At 36.8% G+C, this 20,616-nt stretch overlaps 1 protein-coding gene across 1 annotated transcript in view; it reads left to right on the forward strand.

The window, feature by feature from the left end:
- The first annotated feature begins 3,770 nt into the window (after window positions 1–3,770).
- SAMTOR (S-adenosylmethionine sensor upstream of mTORC1) overlaps window positions 3,771–20,616 on the forward strand; it is an 86,985-nt gene continuing 70,139 nt past the window's right edge. Inside the window, exons 1-2 of the mRNA XM_082662030.1 lie at window positions 3,771–3,974; window positions 18,773–18,914. Coding sequence (XP_082518156.1) covers window positions 3,815–3,974; window positions 18,773–18,914 — 302 coding nt within the window. The 5' untranslated portion in view covers window positions 3,771–3,814. The remainder of the gene's footprint in view (window positions 3,975–18,772; window positions 18,915–20,616) is intronic.

Genomic DNA, 20,616 nt, shown 5'->3' on the forward strand with positions numbered 1-20,616 from the left:
GCACACCACTGTGTATTTTATAAACAGAAATTTAATATAAATACTTCTATTACACATTAAAACCTAATTGCTTTTAAGATATTGATGATAAAGAGGGTCAAGAGGAGTAAAAAAATACCAATGATTAATGCTTTAGATAATCAAAGAACCCCAATTTCCATTGTGTAGGCTTCTCCCTCCTACAGGAAAACTCAATAAATGTAGCAATGAAAAGTACAACACTTTTGCAAAGTGCACCCAGAATCTTTCTATTTGCTAACTCAGTGCCACCACCCAGATTTTGATATGGATCCTACAAGTTTACTTTTCATCACCAGTTAATATGTTTTGAACTAATACTGAAAATAGAATGCACTTTATTTTTACATGTTGTCTCTTCTCGTTGCCTGTGGGAACCTGTTTTCCTTACAAAGAACATAGCTGCAAACAAAGAAGACACGGTATTTTTCTTGCCAACGATATTTTCCTATACTGAGTGGTCCTTTGACATAGGAAGCTTACTATGACATACCAAATGTGCATGGGAAAGGGTGCAAAAGTCCGTCAGGTAAGGTAAAGAATGAGGGTGAGAAATTTAGTTATCAGGGGTTTAGTACAGTCGTTAGGAATGTTTCTTCCTCCCAGACTGTTTTGTCCCGTTCAGTGAATACTGTTTTATTCCAACATCCCTTTTCCCAAGAGCCATTTATAATAATAATGAGAAAAAAATTTTAAAGATATTTACAGTAAATGAAATTCTGTCACACATAGAGAGGGTAGGGGGAAGATGCTGATATTTTCCTGAGCATAGGATATGCTCGTTGAATATGGCACCAAACCTACTTTCTGCAGTGAATTCTTCTTACCAGCAATTGGGACAATTATTTTACTTAAATGGAAAATATTGCTACCATTCTTCTGCTACCTTAACAGCCAGAAAGCTTTTCCCAATATTGCTAATCACACTGGAGGAAGATTATAAACTCCTTTTTATACTGTGGTCTATGGCTGGTTGCCACAGCCCTCCAAAGAAAATTCAGTATTGATGTATCTCAGGACATGTTGGCCTTCTGCCCTATGTGAATTCATTCAAATTTAGAATAAAATCCAGCTGTTTAGTTTCTAATCTTGAGTTGCTTCTCGAGAAAATATGAAATCAAAAAACAAATTAAAAGTGTGAAGCTCTTCAATTTGCTTGAAAAATGACAACTAGATAGTCTTAAATAAGTTCCTTTTACTTGCTCTTATATTAGTATTTAGTGTTAAAAATTATGCCAACCAGAATAGCCAGTTAAGAAACAGCAGAAAATTCCCACGTTTCTTAAAAATAGAGACCTTTAAAAAAAATCTCATTAATGACTTTGTAAATGGTACTACCTATAGTTGGTAAGGGTGCAATCAAATAAACACTCACAGTTACTGCTGGAGGTGACATAAACTGCTACCACTTTTCAGAAAAGACAATTTGACAATATACGTGAAAAACCTTAACATGTTTGATCCTTTGATTCAGAAATTCAACTTTTAGAAACTTAGTCTAGTGAAATGTATAAAGAAATGGACAAGCATTTGTGTACAAGGGTGTTCATCAAAGCATTACTTGGAATACAGAAAAACTGGAAAAAACCTAAATATACAATAGCTGGGAATTGGTTACTAAAACGATAGGCTATTCATATAATAGAATATCACACAGCCATAAGAAATATCTCATTTGAAATAAGTATGTACAAGCAAAGGAAAAAAAAAAAGCACTGTTATCTTTCAATGCTGGGTTTCCAGGTGACTTTTACTTTTTTTCCACCAGCTTTATTGAGATGTAATTGACACATAATATTGTGTAAGTTTAAGGCATCCAATTGACTTGAAACTTTTATAAACTGCAAAATGATTACCACCGTAGTATTAGCTACCACCTCCATCCCATCACAGTTACCACTTCTTCTTGTGATGGAAACATTTAAGATCTACTCTCTTAGCACTTTTACTTTCTTTACTACTTTCTGTATTTTCCAGGTGTCCTTCAGTGTAATTTTTACTTTTTAAAAGGACTTTAAAATTCATGTGCTAGTAGTCGCATGGAGGGAAAAAAATTTTTTTAACTACAATTCAGTATAAATGAAATTTAATGCTCTCTTTACTATGATTATAACTTCCAAATATTTGCACCTCTTTCTGCCTCCGATAAATATTAAAATACGTAAGAGCCAAACGAGGTATGTCTTTTCAAGCTCCCTTTTTTCCCAAATGAAATCCCCCCAAATAAGACCCCCATATTCTCATGAAGCATATCCTCATTTTATTAGGCATGTCCATGTAATTTCTCCTCATAATTACAATTAGTTCTTACGAAGTTTATCTGTGTTTCATCTGCTTCTTCTCTGTGCTGGTAGGGACATAATCTTCCATCTTAAATTTCACCAGTATCTGCTTTCACTTCTTCCCTCTTGCTTCTCCTATGTTCTTGAGAGTGTATGCTACGTTCTTCAGGGTCTTCTTTATTCAGAAGGTGCCACACAAAACGGTTACATAACGCAGGCTTCATTCATATTTATAAAATTACTGATCAGATAGTTACTGCAACAATTTCCAAACAACATCATTTAACCGACAACTGCAGTGCGGTGGGTGGAGTGCGAGGGCGACAACCTAACACAATTCATTAAGGGCTCTCAGCTGGTTGACAATCTCACACTCCAGCAGTCTCTCTCTCTCTGTCTCTGTCTCTGTCTCTCTCTGTCTCTTTCTCTCTCTCTCTCTCTCTCTCTCTCTCTCTCTCTCTCTCTCTCTCTCTCTCTCTCGCAGCGTTCCACCTTTCTGGGGCAGAAGTCAGTAACCATATTCTCCATGAGCTTCCCATGAGAAGATGTAAGGGGAGGGAGGTAGAACTAACCTACCAAATAAAAGGCAGGAGGTCACCCAACCCAACTTTAAAAGCGCTCAGAGCTCTGACGCAAATTAGACCAACGCAGGCTTTCTCTGATACCCGGGCCACCACGAAACTTCTTGAAGTCATCTGTTGTGGATTCCCCATCTTTCCTTTCCCCTCTTCCATCTTATATTGTTTTTATTGCCCCTCTCCTCTCCCCAAGTTCTGTGCTTTTCGCCCAGCACTTGCACTACAGGCATTAACCATTGTTGGCCCGTGAATTAAGCCAGTACTTGGCAGCCATACCTCTCTTGAGCCCACCAAAGCATCCATGCCTGGGTTCCTTAAAGTCTAAAATTCTAGTGCTGCCAAGTCACCTCTAAAGCGCTTCTCAGGGCTACACAGCTAAAGGGAACCTACAACCGACAAGGTGCAGCGGGGGCTCAGGTAGAGGACCCTGGCTGCAACACACCAGAATATAACTCGCAAAAGGGGGAATAGCTAGAAGACGAAAGAACGCTAGGCGGTAGAAAGATGCCCAACCTAAGCAAGCTCAGACGCGCAAGCGCGTGGCTCACGGCGCGTCTCCGTGGCCTCACCACAGCGCCTGCGCACAGGATCCCCGGAGCGGCGGGGAGAGGAGAGGAGCAGTCGGGTCTGGCGCTCCTACCGCCTCGGCAACTCCAGCCTGCCAACTCCGCCTCCTTCAGCTGCTCGCCTTCCCAAACAAGCGGGTGCGTCCCTGGCGCTCTCCGTCCATTGGCCGTTGGCCTTTTCCGTTTCCGCCCAGCCCTCCAGAGTCCACCAATCAGCTTGTGCGTTTGGGTAAGTGGCCACCTCCTAGGCCGTCGCTCCAGGTTCTCTGTCTCCTCCCGCTGCTGCCTCCGCTGCTGCCTCCTCCTTCCCCACCTCCTCCGTCAGGCGGGCGGCTGCGGGGGCCCGAGGGGCGGCGGCGGCGGCAGCGATATGGAGCCGGGGGCCGGCGGCCGAAGCGCTGCTCGCGGGCACGGGGCCAGGCCCCCGAGCATTCCGCCGCCCAGGGAGCAGGAGCGGAAGCTGGAGCAGGAGAAGCTCTCCGGGGTGGTAAAGAGCGTCCACCGGCGGCTCCGCAAGAAGTACCGGGAAGGTAAACAGCGAGCTGAGCGGGGGGAAGGGGAGGCCTCGTCGCCCCCAGCCCCTTGTCAACCGCTCCCCTCCCCCCAAGGGGCCACCATTACAACCTGAAGGAGCTGCACGTCAGCCCCTGCTAGGGCCGCTCTCTCAGGTCCGGACGCCCCCTTCTCGGTCGAGTACTCGGTCGGCGTCAGGCGTGCTCCTCCCGCCCCCTTTTCTTCGAGGGCCCTTCAGGAGAGTTCCAGGCCTGTGGAGGAGCCGAGTGCCCACCTCCCCCATCCCCTGTCCCCAGCCGGGGTGCTGAGATTGTTGTCACCACACACACAAGCACGTAAATCCTCTCACAGGAGGCGGAGGTCGCTCGCTGCGAGAGACATGAAGCTAAAACACGAAGGCAGGTAGAATCCATTCGAGAAAGACGAACTGAAAGAAGCCCGAGTTACCCTTCGCTGCCTCGCGCCTGATGAGCCTGTTTGATTTGCTGCCCCGTCAGACCCCCTTCCTAGTACCTAATTCCTGCGGCTTTAGCCTGGGCCGGAGCTTCCTCGCATTGGCTTCCAGGGCTGCGAAGTCAGCAGGCCTTAGAGCTGACTAGACTTCACCTTGTTAAAAGGGGGAGGGGTTCCATCCTTGCTTCCCCCCCCCCCATTCTTCAAATGCTGCATCTTAGGGTTTATTTAGGCGGGAGAGGAAGAGATCTGGGGCAGGTTCTCAAAATACTGTTTAGATTTGACTAATCCGTAACTACCAAGCCGCCTAAGGATACAGACCCTGGTGAAGCCGGCCGTCGCTGGGAACCCCTCTTATGGAAGGTCTTGAGCAAAGGAAGAAGCCATAGTAGCTTTTGCTTGGGCCTGAGGAAGGTTTATAGTTGGGATCTACAGTTATCCTTGGTATTTTAAAATATAGGCTTTTTTACAGAGCTATTTTATAAGAAACTAACAGTGAAAATTCTCAGTTTTTTCATGCGCTCAGGAGACATTTCTTCTAAAGATCAAAACGAGGGATAACTTTCTTCTGTCTTTAGCTTAATTGCAAACAAAAGTCGGCAGTCTTATACTTAGTTAAGTTAGGATTAGAAGCAAAATTATGACAGTGAAGGAACAGATAGGTAAGATCATGTTACTTTCGAGTTACAAACACTTTTCAATTACTCTGGAAGATAAAAACTAAGTGTCTTTTGTTCTCTTGAGTGTAGGTGATGTGTTTCATTTTTCAAACTTTAAGAGTTTTTTCCCCTTGGCAACTCAAGCCTCAGTTTTTTAATAGCTACTTAAATAGTCCTCCTCAAAGCTAGCCTATAGTTATTGTTTAATAGGTAGCAATAGAAAGAGACTTATCGGGCATACTGAGATGTTAAAATTTGTTTTTTAAAAGAATGCTTTAAACCCCAACCCACAATTTATTCAATAAAATGAGTAGTTACCATAGCAATCGTTGCATCATTCTTGATATTCAGAGAGTGCACTTACATAATGGCATTCAGTGTAGGTTCTTGTGTTGTTTGGAGAAATGAGCAAATAAAACGGACACACTTTAATTTATCATGCTATTTTGCATAAACTTAAGCAAGTACATCTTTTTAAAGAAAAATGGGTAGCATATAATTCAGTTTCCATTTTTACCTTTTTATAATTATTATTCATTATTAACTTATTCATAAATGAATATATTCCACTTAATATACTACTAATGTGTCATCATGCGTTCAAGAGCTGTTTATATTTTCTTAGTTCTCACATGTTGAAACATGTCTTTAAGCCTGAATATTAACCAAGGGAACACTTGTTTATAATGAGAATTAGTATTTGGAAGTTACGAGAGCTAGAACAGATACATGTAGTACATAAGTGAATGATCTAGTGTGCTTTAGGGCAGGTAAAGTCCTGGCAGTTTGTAAACATGAATGAGACTGTTCTTTAGGCGTTTTAATGCCCTGAATTCCACCAGTGATCTAGACTTCTCTAGGCTTTACTCTAATGATATACAAAGCCCCATCAGTGAATTAGCAAAGTAAAAGATCCTAAAGAGTCTGCCCTTTCTACCTTTATTTCTGACCTGTAGGTCAAATCTTAGTTGTGATTTGACAAAAATCCATGAAAAGGCCATCTGTGAAAAAGTCTGATTATGCACATAATAATACCAAAGAAGTAATTTTTAGTGCTTTCCTTTGAGATCTTAGTATCATTATCATATCATTTGCAAAGTCATCTCTGGTTATAAAATAATAATATAAATGGTGCTTAGGTTCTAGGTCAGGTTACAAAGGCCTGTTTGATCAGTAACATGCCTGCACTGTAACACCAATAACTATGGAAACTTTACTCCTTTTATAACAATATTCCTAACAGAAAATGCAGTGAAAATTCCAGCTTAGAATCTTGGAATGTTAAACTAGAAGGAACTTTAGCATTTATCAGTGATTCCCAAACATGGATAAACAATAGACTTATATGGGTGCCTTTTAGAAAATTACTCCATTCCACCTCAGATGTACAGTTTCAGAATCCCTATCAGTGGTGCTTGGAAACTGGTCAGCCAGATTTTGGACTGGTAATCTAAACTACTTCCTTTTTACACATGAGTGAGCTGAATCCTAAAAATAGTAAAATAACTTGCTTGAAGTTTGGATAGTTTATCATTAGCACAGAACGTATTTTATGGGAATAATGTGTTTTTCTTTCCAATTCAAAGCCTAATGGTGTCTCCAAATGTTGGAGTGGTAGGGAAAATGGGAAGCAGGACGTAGCCCTAGAATTTGTGTTGGGTAAGAGGATGTAAACTGACAGGGATGGGGCAATCCATGGGATAGGTATGGTTCGCTGAGTTAGGGCTATGTGAGATGTGGGTTTCTTAAGGAGTTTTGGCAAAGAAGGAAATAAGTTGGGGTAGAATAAAGAAGGAGGCAAAACATTCACTGGATAGTAAAGACAGGAGTGAGACCTGGATAATGAGTGTAGGGTTGGATAATATAGTTTTCCCTTTCCTTATCTCTGGTAGTGGAATTGAACATGAAGCAGGAATAAGATTGAAAATAAGATTTTTCTGATGTGGTAGAAAAAGGTTTTTCTCCATCCTTCCCAGTCCATTTGTCCAAACTGATGCTTGTTGTGGCAGTGAGCAGGCTTGGGGTAGGGGGTAGTGGATAGGATTGTAAAGACTAGCAGGTAAGTTTAATGTACTCTTTTACCACTTTTCCCCTCTCTGCTCCATTTTACTGCCTGTCCTGTGTCACCACTTAGAGATCCTTTCTCTATTTGTATAAGAGTAAAGTGAGAACTGGAGATAAACGTCAGTGTTCCAGGCAGTGCTGATATCTGAAGTAGTTACCAAAAGGAAATGGTAGGGAAATGTTTAGCAATGGTGATGAGAAGGGGTGTTTCTGGTGTCAGCCATTTATAGATAAGGGACAGTCTTTTAGACTGAGTTTATATAAATGGAAATATGCTTGCAGATGTAGGTGTTTTCTTTCTTTGCTATACAGAATTTTCAAAATAATGGCCTTGATATAAGCCAAAAATATTTAAAAATATATCATAGGATTGGAGACAGCTTTTAAATAAGAAACAGCTAGTTTTTCTTTCCAAACAGGGAGTTTGGAACAGGGAGTCATTGTTTAATCAAATCTGCCTGATAAGTACATATCCAATTGAGAACTGAAGTAGAGCCGTGTGTATTTTCAGTTGACTTTGTATGATTTTTTCCATAATCCTAGTCACATAATCTTATTCCTGTAATGATTGTTATTATGTTTGGCATCTCTTTTTAAATTGAAAGTATCCGTGTAAAAACTACAAGAAAATGTAAAGGCTACAGCTGTTAGGAATAAAAGTATGATCCCCATTCCTTAGTTTTGATTTTTTAACTTATCTTGTGAATGTCTTTACTTTAGCAATTTTCATCAACTTAATTAAGTCTCTGAATTTACTTATTCTGTATGCCAAAACAGGTTAAACAAGCTTGTCACATATACCCGTGTAGGTTATCAATCAGACAAAAATAAAAATGCACGTTACCCTGTTAACAGTGATATTCTCAAAGTCATGGTTTAATGGGAGATCTTTATTATACTTTTCTACATTAAAAAAAATCAATCTTATTAGTAGCAATGATAATATTATAAAAGTGGTTAGAGTACGTAAGACAGATTACTGATACTGAAACAGAAAAGGAGAACACAGAGTAGGTTGGTTCTGTAGACTAAGTCTGGAAAACATTGTTACAAAGGTTAACAGCTGTGAGCAGCATTTTAAGAGTCAACTACTAAATAGCCTAGTTTAGATGTTTACTTCTTATTGATTATTGAAATTATTCTTCCTTGTTTGAGACAAAGGGTGAGCTAGAATAGCAGTTTAGGATAAGCTGAAAAATACATTTGTGATTGAGTTTTCTTTAGCATACATCTAAAATGAGAATTGTAGGGGGGAAGGAAAAAAACATTTGAATTAGAAATAATTTTAAACTAAAACCAAAAGGTCTAAAAATGAAAGAATAAATGTATCGTCAGAGTTTTTCCTGAAACAAAGTTTTGAAATTGTTTTTAAAATTAGGATAACAGACTATGTGGGTTTTTTTTTTTTTTTTTTTTTTGCGGTACGCGGGCCTCTCACTGTTGTGGCCTCTCCCGTTGCGGAGCACAGGCTCCGGACGCGCAGGCTCAGCGGCCATGGCTCACGGGCCCAGCCGCGCGGCGGCATGTGGGATCTTCCCGGACCGGGGCACGAAGCCGTGTCCCCTGCATCCGCAGGCGGACTCTCAACCACTGTGCCACCAGGGAAGCCCAGACTATGTGTTTTTAACTGAAATTTTCTAATTTTTTTTTCCTTTGGTGGCTTTCAAAACTTTCAAAATACTGACCAACTCGATGACCCCAAGGCACTTTTCACAGGTTCTCCTTGTTTTACTTTTTTTTTTCTTGCGGTACGCGAGCGTCTCACTGTTGTGGCCTCTCCCACTGCGGAGCACAGGCTTTGGACGCGCAGGCCCAGCGGCCATGGCTCACGGACTCAGCCGCTCCGCAGCTGGGGCACGAACCCGCGTCCCCTGCATCGGCAGGCGGACTCTCAACCACTGCGCCACCAGGGAAGCCCTTTTTTACTTTTTTATCAAGTGAAGTTTTACTCTTTTTTCTTTACATGGTCTTTTCTGATTCTGATATAGAATCTGAAAATGCTGGGTTTTTTGGTAGAATCTTTGCTCAATCAACAAAATAAGGTGAAAAGTGTCCACAGAAATGCTTGTTAACTTGGCCCTAGGAGAGTTTGAACTGCCATTCTAGCAGGGGGAACAAAAATGAAAAGAGTTTAATAATTAGTAACACTAAAAGATAAAGGGAACATTGATAAACAGTCAGCTCAGTGAGGTACACATAGTATATTAACTATTTGATTTCTAGTCATCTTTGTATCTTTTTAGGAATTTTTTGTATTTAAAAAGGTACGGTAAAACTAAAAAGTATTGGTATAGATCCTTTGATTGTTTTGTGGGAAAAAATATAACAACAAATGCAGTGGATATTAGCCTTGATTCCACATCAGTATCATCTCTGGAACTTTGTGGAACACAGGCATCTGTATTATTTAAAAGCTCCATAGATTATACAGTGGACAAAAGGGTTGAGGAACACCTAGCTAAAGTACTCTAGATTGGAGTAGGAAGGAATCTAGAAGAAAGCAGATCAGCTAGGAGACTCTTACACTAATCTATTTTTTAAAGGTGAATAATAGCATAAATAACAGTAGTGATCATGAAAATAGAGAAAGGTAAGTCAAATAGTCAAACATAAGTCGAAGTCAAAGTGAGCAGTTTTAATGAAGGTAAAGGGGAAAAGAGTCATTGATGATGCCAAGATTTCTTGCCTGGAAAAATATAAATAGCCATTTCCATCCAGTTTGGAAATATCTGTGTTGAGGTGGGAGCAGGGAGAAAGGAGTAGACAGGCAGGTTGGCTTGTCATAGGGATAGTGGTAATGATTTAGTTTGGAATGTATCCCTTGGAAGTGAAGGATTGGAAGCTCTCTCTTGAAGTTGTAGCTTTGAGGGCAGATGAATGACCCAATGGAGTGATGGTAATGTATAACTGAGGACAGATCCTTGGAAGATACCAGTAGTGTCCAGTTTTACGTAAGTACTGCCCATTCTACCGTATGCTCCCATGGCACAATTGCCTTGCTTTTATCATAGTTATCACTTATCAGTTCACTTGTCTTTCTCACTGAATTTAGTTACTTGAGTAGGACTCTGCCTTTTATCTTTGTATCCCTAGTACCTAGCACCTTGCCTTGTAGATTTAAGGCACACACACACAAAAGAAAGAAGCTGATATACATATTTCCTTATAGTTTGAGTCTAATCTTTTTGTATTCATAACTTTAAAATTTTAACTTTGGATACAAATTTTTTGTAATGAATTTATTGTCATATCTTTTAAAGTGAGTATATTAGATTAATTTAACCTTTTGAAAATGGTCCAAATTATCATTATTAGTATCATTCCATTTTTTTATTAAAAAAACTGTAAATAGTGGCAAATATAGATTAAAAAAATTTTTGTTCTCAGAAAATGAGAACTAATAAGGATATAGTGTGTGGTATAATGTGTCTCTGTGTGTGTTGGTATAAGAAGGTGATAATTTTGTGTATGTGTATATATATTATATCCTCTAATTTCACACACAAAATTTTGCAACCCCAATATCAATTGCCTAAATTTTGGAGGTGAAATTTGTACTTGTTGTAAAATCCAAACATCTGAGAAGCACTGATCTAAACTGTACTAATTTATTGTGCTTTAAGTGTAGGTATATTGATGCTCATTGCAAGGGTTATTTTAGAACCCCATGCCTTTAGAGGGACATCTGAGTATCCCCTATTCTCATTTATACAGAAATTGCTCTACTTATATAGAAATTCCTATTCCCATTTATATAAAAATTTAAGTCCCAGAAGTTTCTCCATAAGTCCTTTGCTTACACTAAACAAGAGATCTGTGTGGTGGTACACATTTCGGTAAAGTTGTTTCACAGGGGAATAACAGATACTGATGCCATTATTTCTAACTTCTTGATTTTTTCCATCTCTTGTACAGGATGTGTTCAAAGTTTTACATTTCAATTAACTTTTTTATCATAAATATGTTTATAGTAAGAGAGTGCTCCATGCACAGAAGATGCACCATGGGCCAAACTGTGTTTATAAATGTGAACTTTAATCTATGCAGTGTTTTGTTTTTTAATTAAATTTTTGACTCTTCAGTTTACCCCAGGTCTCAATTGCTCTGTGTATTATTTCACCAGACTTTTGAGTTTACAGTCTTGCCATAGACCCATGGCTTTAAGCCATGGCTGCACAGTGGATTCATTTGGGGAGCAGTGAAATAAATGACCAGTTCCCACCTCAGACCAATTAAATGAAACTTCTAGGGGATTCCAGTGTGCAGCCAGAGTTGAAATCACTGCCAGAAATCTAACAAATAATGCAGTTGCAGAGAGAAAATAACTGCGTTTGACTGACAAAAGACCATTTGTTTGTGGCTAGTAGAGTCAGTGTACTTTGCTTTAGTGCAAAGCTTTGTTCATATCCATGAAAGTTTATAAATTAAAAACTCATAAAGAGAGGCAAGGTGGTATAGCGGTTATGAGCATGGACTTAGGCACTTGACTGCCAGGTTTGATGTGTACCCTTGAGAAAGTTACTTAATCTCTCTATACTTCAATTTCCTTATCTGTAAAGTAAAATATCTGCCTCAATGGGTTGGTATTAGAATTAAATGAATTAATATTTGTAAAGTACTTAAAACAGTATCTGGCACATAGGAAGCATTACTTGTGTTAAATACATAATTTTAAAAATTAAAGGTGTATCTGTAGCTACCACCTGGATGCATTAAGGGCATTGAAGATTGAATGGTTTCTGGAATTTGTATCTAGACTATTCTATAGTGTCTTTCTTCTTCAGTACTAGGATTGCTGTAGTGTTTTTTCTTTTCTTTTTTTTCTTGACCCATTTGCTTTTTGTATTTCTAACTTTTTATGTGAAAGGTCCAACCTTTTTAGCACATTAGAATACTGAGTTTTTCCCCTTATCAGAGAAATGACTAGTCGCAACACGTTAGGTGTAAGATGCAGGTTTTCAGGTGGTTCGTTTGTTTGATTCTCAGGAGCTGCTTCAACACCAAACATCTTGGATGTTTTTGTCCCACCTCTATGTGTGTCACTATATCAGATGCTCAAGAATACTGAGAAAGCTGGTCTGTGTGTGGTTTAACTATGTTCGTGAGACAATCTTGTCCTGATCACTTTGTTTTAATGTCTTGGAATGGCTGCTGAACTTGTTTCCACTTGGTCATGAGTTTCTCTGCTTACTTCATATTAGAGAAAATGACCTTTAAATGTTCTTTGAACTTGAATTTGGTAATCTGGTCATCTATTTGGTAATATACCTAAGTAAAAGTGAAAATTTTCTGAATTTCTAAAAGTTTAAGACTTGTTTGTGATACTCAAGGTAACTCCTTGTTTTTGTTTTCAGAGTATTTGATGACCCTCAAATTTAATGAAATACAGTTTTTATTTTGTAACTTTTGCTGTGTTCACAGCACGTCATATTTTAAAATGAAATTTATTGAGGTACAATTTATATACAATAAACTACACACAGTTAAAGTATATAATTCACTGGGTTTGACAGATGTATACACCCTATATTCTTTTAGCACAATCAAGACACAGAACATTTCTGTTGCCCCCCCAAATTTCCTCGTGCTCCTTTGCAGTCATTCTCTCACTCTCCTCTTGGTCCCACTGATCTCTTGTCCCTGTAGATTTGTTTTCATATTTTAGAATTTTATATACATGGAATCATGTGATAGCTTCTCCATTGCATTGTACGCCACTTAAGGACCACAATAGTGCAATGTTAATCTTTGGTATTGTGACTCACAAGGCTAAACTGACAAGAATGACATGCTATTCTTATCTTAAATTGGCCTCAGATTTACACTTGCTAAATGTCTTACCTTCTGTGCTTTATATTCTGTCTTTTTATACTGAGAATTAGAATAGAGTTATTGAAAAAATAATATTATTTCTAATGTACTTCTAAACATCAAATGGTCCCAGCATGAAAAAATGCATGAACCTTAGCACCTCTTATTCATTTTATTCATTTATAAGTAATTTTTTATCTATGTAATGTGTTACCAATAATTTCTTCTTAACCTTATAGATTTTCCAAAAAGACCCATGTACTATAATCAAAGAATTTAATAGATGTGATTGTGTTTCCACTTGCAAGTTTGGTTGTTTTTTTTTTTTTTTGACAATAATGTGAAGTGAAAAAAAATGATAAGTTAGCTTAAAACAGTGGAGAGATTCTCCAGAAAATTGACTTTGAACCTATTGGTTTCCTAAACGTCTCATAACTAATATTTTGAGAACACTGTTTGAAGTATTCAAATTTTACTGCTTATTCATCACTATTATCTATTGACAGTTATGAACTGTAATTTGAATTTTACTCTAGCAACTATTTAATTTGTAATTTTTGGTGTTTCTTATAATTTTTTTTGTTTGTTTGCCGTACGCGGGCCTCCCACTGTTGTGGCCTCCCCCGTTGCGGAGCACAGGCTCCAGACGCACAGGCTCAGCGGCCATGGCTCACAGGCCCAGCTGCTCCGCGGCATGTGGGATCCTCCCGGACCGGGGCACGAACCCGTGTTCCCTGCATCGGCAGGTGGACTCTCAACCACTGCGCCACCAGAGAAGCCCTTCTTATAATTTTTGAGCACGGTGAAAATTTAAATATTTTCTCCCCCATTAATGGGGTACCATGATTAACTTCTATAGCTTATATGTTATAAATCAAAAGTAGTCTTTGCCTTTCAATTTATACTTTCTAATGGGAAAAATCACACCTGGTTTTAATAGAAAACTCTTTATATAAACAAGTGACAGAGTACTATAAGGATGGCAACTGCATATGGGGGGAATTGTAAGATGATCAAATGGGAGGCAGGTAAATCCTCTTGAAGAACATGGGAATTCAGTTATGTTTTGAAGGCATGAGAGAGGTTAATTCAAAAAGGAAGAATAGTATCCATTCTAAAGAGTATCCATTCTAAAGAGACAGTTTAGAGATTCCATTGGTTCACCTGAGTTTGGACCTGTAATACAGCTGTTCTTGAGCAACAATAAATAACTCCTTAACTTATTATACTTGGTTCTTACAAAGACACGTGCAGTCAAAGTAATAATATCTTAAACTAATCACAAAATTCTTAAAAATGGAACTTTTTTTTTTAACAGCTCTATGACATATTTATTTTATAACTGGAAGTTTGTACCTTTTGACCCCCTTCACCTATTTTGCCCACTCCCCTACCCTCTGCCTTTGGCAACTACCAGTCTGTTCTCTGTATCTATGAGCTTGCTTGGTTTTTTTTTTCCTTCTTAGATTCCATAGAACTTTGTCTTTTTAATCAACTAATGAATGTGCTATTTTTTCCTAGTTATTGTCTTTTCATAGGAAGTAACTTATATTTATTCTTTAGTTGTTGCATATGTTTGTGAAGGTGAGTTTAGTCAATAATTATGGTATTATTCCTGACAGTAGGACCAAGCTTCAGAATAATTTGGTTCATCCGATTTCCATACTGAATTTGGTTTGGCAACTTTAAGTTGGCATCACTTGTGTTTTGAATTATTAATTAATTTTTTAATTAGTGTTTTTAAAAATTTAAATGTAAAGAGAATATAATGAATAGAAGTCATGTTAATGTGAACTTCATTCTAGAATTTTATGAGAATCAGGTGACTTTATCTTTAAGACCTGGCAGAGCTTTAAGTTGATCTTAAAATGATGTATTTGAACAAATGAATACTGATTCCTTCTCTAGATTTATTATTTTAGTCTGACTATAAAATGTTTATTAACTATTAATTTCAAGTTAGGCTGCAGGACATATATATATTTAATTGTGCTTTCTAAATATAATTTTTTAATTGCCCAGACTTCTCTGTGTTAGGGCAAATTCGAATGTATGCATTAATTAGAGATTTTCCTCTCCTTCTCTCCATTTCCTTCTCTTCACTTCGCCCCTTCCCCCTTTTCTCTCTCTCTGTCTCTCTTTTTAACTAAGATACATTCATATTTTTATAGGATGCCTGTAAGAAATAAGTAAGGAAATAGATTATTAATCACAATGATTTTGAGTCATCACAAATACCAATATATAAAAATCATTATAAAGCTAATTATTAATTCATTGAGACCTCTGATTGATTGAATTTTAATACTTAAGCATTTCTTGTTCTGTTGAGTAGATCTTTGATGCAGACCTCAGGAAGTTCTTAGTTCTTAATTTACCTTTCGATAATGAATAAGTATTTCCTTTTAAATAAGACAGTCTTTTAAATATTGGTTGACATAATAACTAAAAGATAACAACAACCAAAAAATCCTCAGAATTGAGTTTTAACATATTTTTTTGCATATGCAGTTTGACCAAGTTAGCAGCAGAGTTTTGAATTTGTATACTGGGCACTGGTGAACTTTAACTTTTTTTGACTTCTGGAACCCAAATCATAAATTATTTTGAAAATACAGTGATTAAAAGGTAAATAGCACTATTTTGAATACTGTAAAAACAAATAATGGGCTATTATGAAAAAATACTGAATTTTCCCATTCTGTTTTCAATAAATTTATTTATTTTAAAAATAACCTTTCAAGGGTATTCTGGAAAGTGGAATTTCTGAAGGCTAACTATATTTTTTGTTCAACTTTGTAACCACCAGACATGTAACATAGTGTATACCTAGTAGTTGGGGTTTGATACTTTTTGTTGAATAAATACATGATTTAAAAGTTCTGGGTCCAGAATGGCTTACATGGACCATAGTGAATATGTCAGGTTCATATCTCTATTAGAGCAGATACCACATTTTAATACATCTTCTCCCCTTCCTTTGATGCCAGTGCTTGCTCGTTAGCTTTATTATTCTCTATAGTGTTTGACCTAGAGTATTTTCCCAGCAAATCTGTTGAAGGAATGAAAAGTATGTACAATTGCATTAGTTTCAATTATATATTAAGTGTACTGACTTTATTAATCACGTTAATCTCAGTATCAGCATATTTAGAGAGTCTGGAGACTCTTAAATGTTAGTGAAAACATTAAATAGAAGTTTACAATCAGTTTGATAGGCTTACAGACAAAATGTGAATCCTTCCTCAAAACTTTAGTAGAGCAGATAGTAAGCCTTAAAACTACATAAAAAATTGAAGTATTTAAAGAGAATTTTGAGTGTGAGAAACTAGAGGTCATCTAAAAAGCTGAAGGGCAATAGGTTTCCACATATATATAAACTCGTCTTTGTATCTCATAACTAGTAGAATAATTCTAGGATATATTGAGTTTCACAGTATACGATGTTATAGTAAGGACTCTGAGAATTTATAGTAGATGCCTTTGGCGGCTCACAGCATACCATTGGTCCTTGGGTGTGGTGGACAAACACTGTGAGCTCAGAGGCACTTGACCCCGACGGAGTCCCATTTTAAATGTGTGTTGCTTTCTTTTCTATTTTTCACCTTTTTCCAACACTGATGGAGCCCACTGAGGGAATCCCCTTTTTCAGTGCCTAAGTGTAGACTTAGAGGTACAGGTTGTTAACAACCCTCAGTTAATGGGGGATAGTAACTGATAGATAAATGCTCCAGCCTCCCATCCTTTAGGTATACAATTCCAGAGGCTTTCTGTATGCTTCTGTGCTGCCCACAGCAGCAGCCTCAGTAATGCACCCTTGTATTAGCATTTTCTCCTCCCTTAACTTGTTCTCCCCACTCCCTCACTCCTGTTTCATAGGGTTCCCTCCTAAATAGACTACTTGAACCCAGGTCCTTGTCTTAAGTTGTACCTTCTGTAGAATCTAAACTAAGAAGTCTTAAAAAAAGGAAATCTGTTTAAGTATGTTAAACATAGCTTTTCCCGAACGTATTTGATCTTAAAACTTTTGTTTGAATGACTTCTATTACCAGAAAATGTAGTAAATTTATGTATTTATTTATAATATGTACATTACATAAGACAGTGAAACTTACATATTCAAACAAAGGGCCTTTTAGAGTTGACGATATCCATCTCAAAAAAAGATAAAGCACCTTTAAAATAATACTGTACCTTAATGAATCATTTGACATCAAGTCTGATGAGTAAAGTCAGGAATAGTCTTATGAACATCATAGGTTTATTAAGGTATCATTAATCAAAGTATTTGTTTCAAAGACTTTACTTCCTGTAGTCCTACTTAGATACTTGATAAATAACTACATCTGAAAGATGTTACTAAAACTGAGGGGTTTTTCTTTGAGAATGTAGAAAAAGTTGTTTGCCTCCTTGTTTTCAGTGGACAGTTATTGCCAACCTGCTGTATAACAAATTGAGAGCCCTGTCACTACACAAATATTAGTGATTAATGAAAATATTATTGTATAAGAACATAACCATGAAAAAAGAGAAAGCTTTTCATTCTTTTGGGGTTTAAAGTCAATATTCAGACCAAGGCTGAGACTGATACATATTCATCTTAACTGAGCAATGTGAGTGTGAGGGCATATTTGTACCCTTATTGCTCTTTCTGGTATTGGTCAAACTAGAAGGCTAATAGTTTGGTTTTCAGCTCAGTATGTGCTGGGCTAAGTGCTTAAAATAACCAGTAAAGTTTTTCAAATTTTGAATAGATAAGTGTTGTTAAATTTGAACTATTATAATTCCTTTTCTGTTAAAAAAAAAAACCCAACTCTTAAATACTGGAATCTAATTGTCTCACCTGGGGAAAGAACTTGAATATAATTATCATCCCCAAATTTGGTTGTTGTATTTATGTTTTTAAGTTTATTCTGTCGCTAAACAATTGCCTATATTTGAACATGTGGCAAGAGAACCTAGATTATGTCTAAGAACATTGATTGAAGCCAACTTGATAATTTTTTTTACTCTTTTACCTTTACAATTATGTAAATGTTATTTATTTGACTGTGGCATATTCATACCTTTCTTTATCAGAACTCACATTGATTTTTCAAATTAAATATGATGACTGATCTAATTAAAAAAGAAAAAAGGTAGTAGCTGGAAGTAATGCTGTGGCCAGATAATGTAGTCAGCTTATAATTTTTATTCATCTTATAAAGACTCAAAACTTTGGAGAGTTTTCCAAGGTAATTTCTCTAGCAACGTTTTTGCACTAGGATTATAATTTTTTAAGTGTAGTATGCCTACAGCAAGTCCAAGTGTATCAATACACAACCATTTAATTTGCATGCTAATTTACGTTGCCATCTCACTTATCAACCCCTTTTAATATAGAAAACTGATAAATTTGTAGAGATCCAAGAAAATAACAGACAAGAAGAAGGATTAAGTGGCTTCTCTGTTGCTGCAAGGTCGTATTGCCCAATGGTAGCAGGACAATTAATGTTTGAATGCCCAGCCATACTTGTCCCCTACCAGGATGTTTTTGGTTTATAAATTGATAACTTGTGTATGTCTACTTGTATTTATTAGTTTTATTCAGCTTCACAAATCCATCTGTTTAAAATGGTAAAATTTATTTGGTTATCAAATCATCATGGTTAAAATGATGGATCCAATTTGCATAAAGGAACTTCGAAAATTATGAAGTTTAAACTTCATAGAATTTTACTTCATGAGTTTGCTTTTATTCGTCTTTAAATAATTGTAGATTATGCTGAAGCTTTTAGGAGCCTGATGTATTTTAAGTCAACTTAATTCAATTTTTTCCTTGTTTTTAGTGGGAGATTTTGATAAGATCTGGCGAGAACATTGTGAGGATGAGGAAACACTTTGTGAATATGCTGTTGCAATGAAAAATTTGGCAGATAATCATTGGGCAAAAACTTGTGAGGGCGAAGGTCGTATTGAATGGTGTTGTAGGTGAGTGTTTTTATGAACTAACAGTTTTGGTTTCTAATGTATTATTTAAATTCTTAAGTCTAAGTAATGCCGTATATGATTCATTGTACCAAAAGAGAAATGTTTTAAAACAGATGATGTCTTTTAAATAGCTTCTTCCCATTGCCTCACTTTCTCTATGTTTATTTCATTCACCTTTTTTTAATCAAAATGTTTTTCTTTGATATAACTTAAATTTCTTTGTTTCAACTTTTTAAGTGTATAACTTTAAATACATTTGTTTAATTAAGCATTGGTACATTTAAAATATGTGATTTAGCACTTGACTCATCATTAATAAGTTATAGTATAGAAAGTTCTTTAGATAATTATATTTGGATTCAAGTAAAAATGAATACTTTCCATTCTTTAAAGCTGAAAACATCTTAAAAGTTTCCAAATCCTGAATTTTTATATGTGATTCAGGGTATTCCAGCACTTATATTGACTTTGGATAATGTTTATTTTCTCATAGCAGAGCTTCTAATTTTAAAAACATCAGAAAATGGAATACTGCTGATCATTTCTCTCAAGTGGTAAAATAATAAGAATGAATTTGTATATTGACTGAATTTAAAAATCAATTCCCAGAAAACAAAACATTATCTTTCTGCTTGGACAATAAGTTTATGGTAACTTTAGGTTTATATTTCATTTCAATTATCTTTTATTCAAAGTTTCTGTTTTGATTTCATTTAAAAGTTATATAATAGTGCCTATTTCATTTATTCAATAAATAATCCAGAGAAAAATATGTATTTTACTTCGTTCTTTTATTTATTCATTTAATAAATAACTTTAAGTGATTGTCTTCTGTGTACCAGTCACATCATAGGCACTGTGAGTATAGCACTCAACCAAACAGATAAAATCCTTGCTCTCATTGAACTTACATGCTAGTGAGGGTTAGAAGCAAGAAACAATACATAAGTTAAATATACACTAGGTCAGATAATGGTAAGTGCTGTGAGAAAAATAAAGCAAGGAGAAATAAAACAATTTTAAAGAGGGTAGACAGAGAAGGCCTCACTAAAGTGATGTGTAAAAGACATGAAGGAAGTAAGAGAGCAAGCCTTAACAAGTCCAGAGGCCTTGAGACAGGAGCTTGCTGGCATGTTTCAGAAACAGCAAGGAGACCTGTTTGGCTAGAACAGAATAAGAAGGGGAGAGTGATAGAAAATAAGATAACAAACAGCTAGATTTTGTAGGATCTTGTGGACCATTGTGAAGACATTGGCCTTTATTCTGCATGAGATGCGAAGTCATTAAATGTTTTAAGAAGAAAAAGTTACAGGATCTTACTAATCTTTTGAAATGTGTCAAGGATTTTTAAGAACTAATTGTAGTGTTAAGATAGACTATAGAAAAGGCAAGGATGTTAGTGAGGAAACCAGTTAGGAAGCTGCTACAGTAATCAAGGCACAAAGTTATAGTGAAACAGTTTTCTTGGAGAAGGAGAGAGTGAATGGACAGACAGTGTGGTAGGATTAATGCTCAAATGAGTATAATGACTTAAGAGAGGAGCAGGGGAGATGGTGATGTATACATGGTGGTGATTATGATGATATGTAAGAAGTGAGCTGAAAATGTGAGGTAGGTGAGGAACAGTGAAAAGATTGGTATTATCAATGGATTGTGGAGCCAAAGAATTGTGGAGTTGAGGAACTAAAGGAAGGAGCCAGAA

This window comes from Grampus griseus, assembly GCF_964374135.1.
Source record: "Grampus griseus genome assembly, chromosome: 9".
Lineage (NCBI taxonomy): Eukaryota > Metazoa > Chordata > Mammalia > Artiodactyla > Delphinidae > Grampus > Grampus griseus.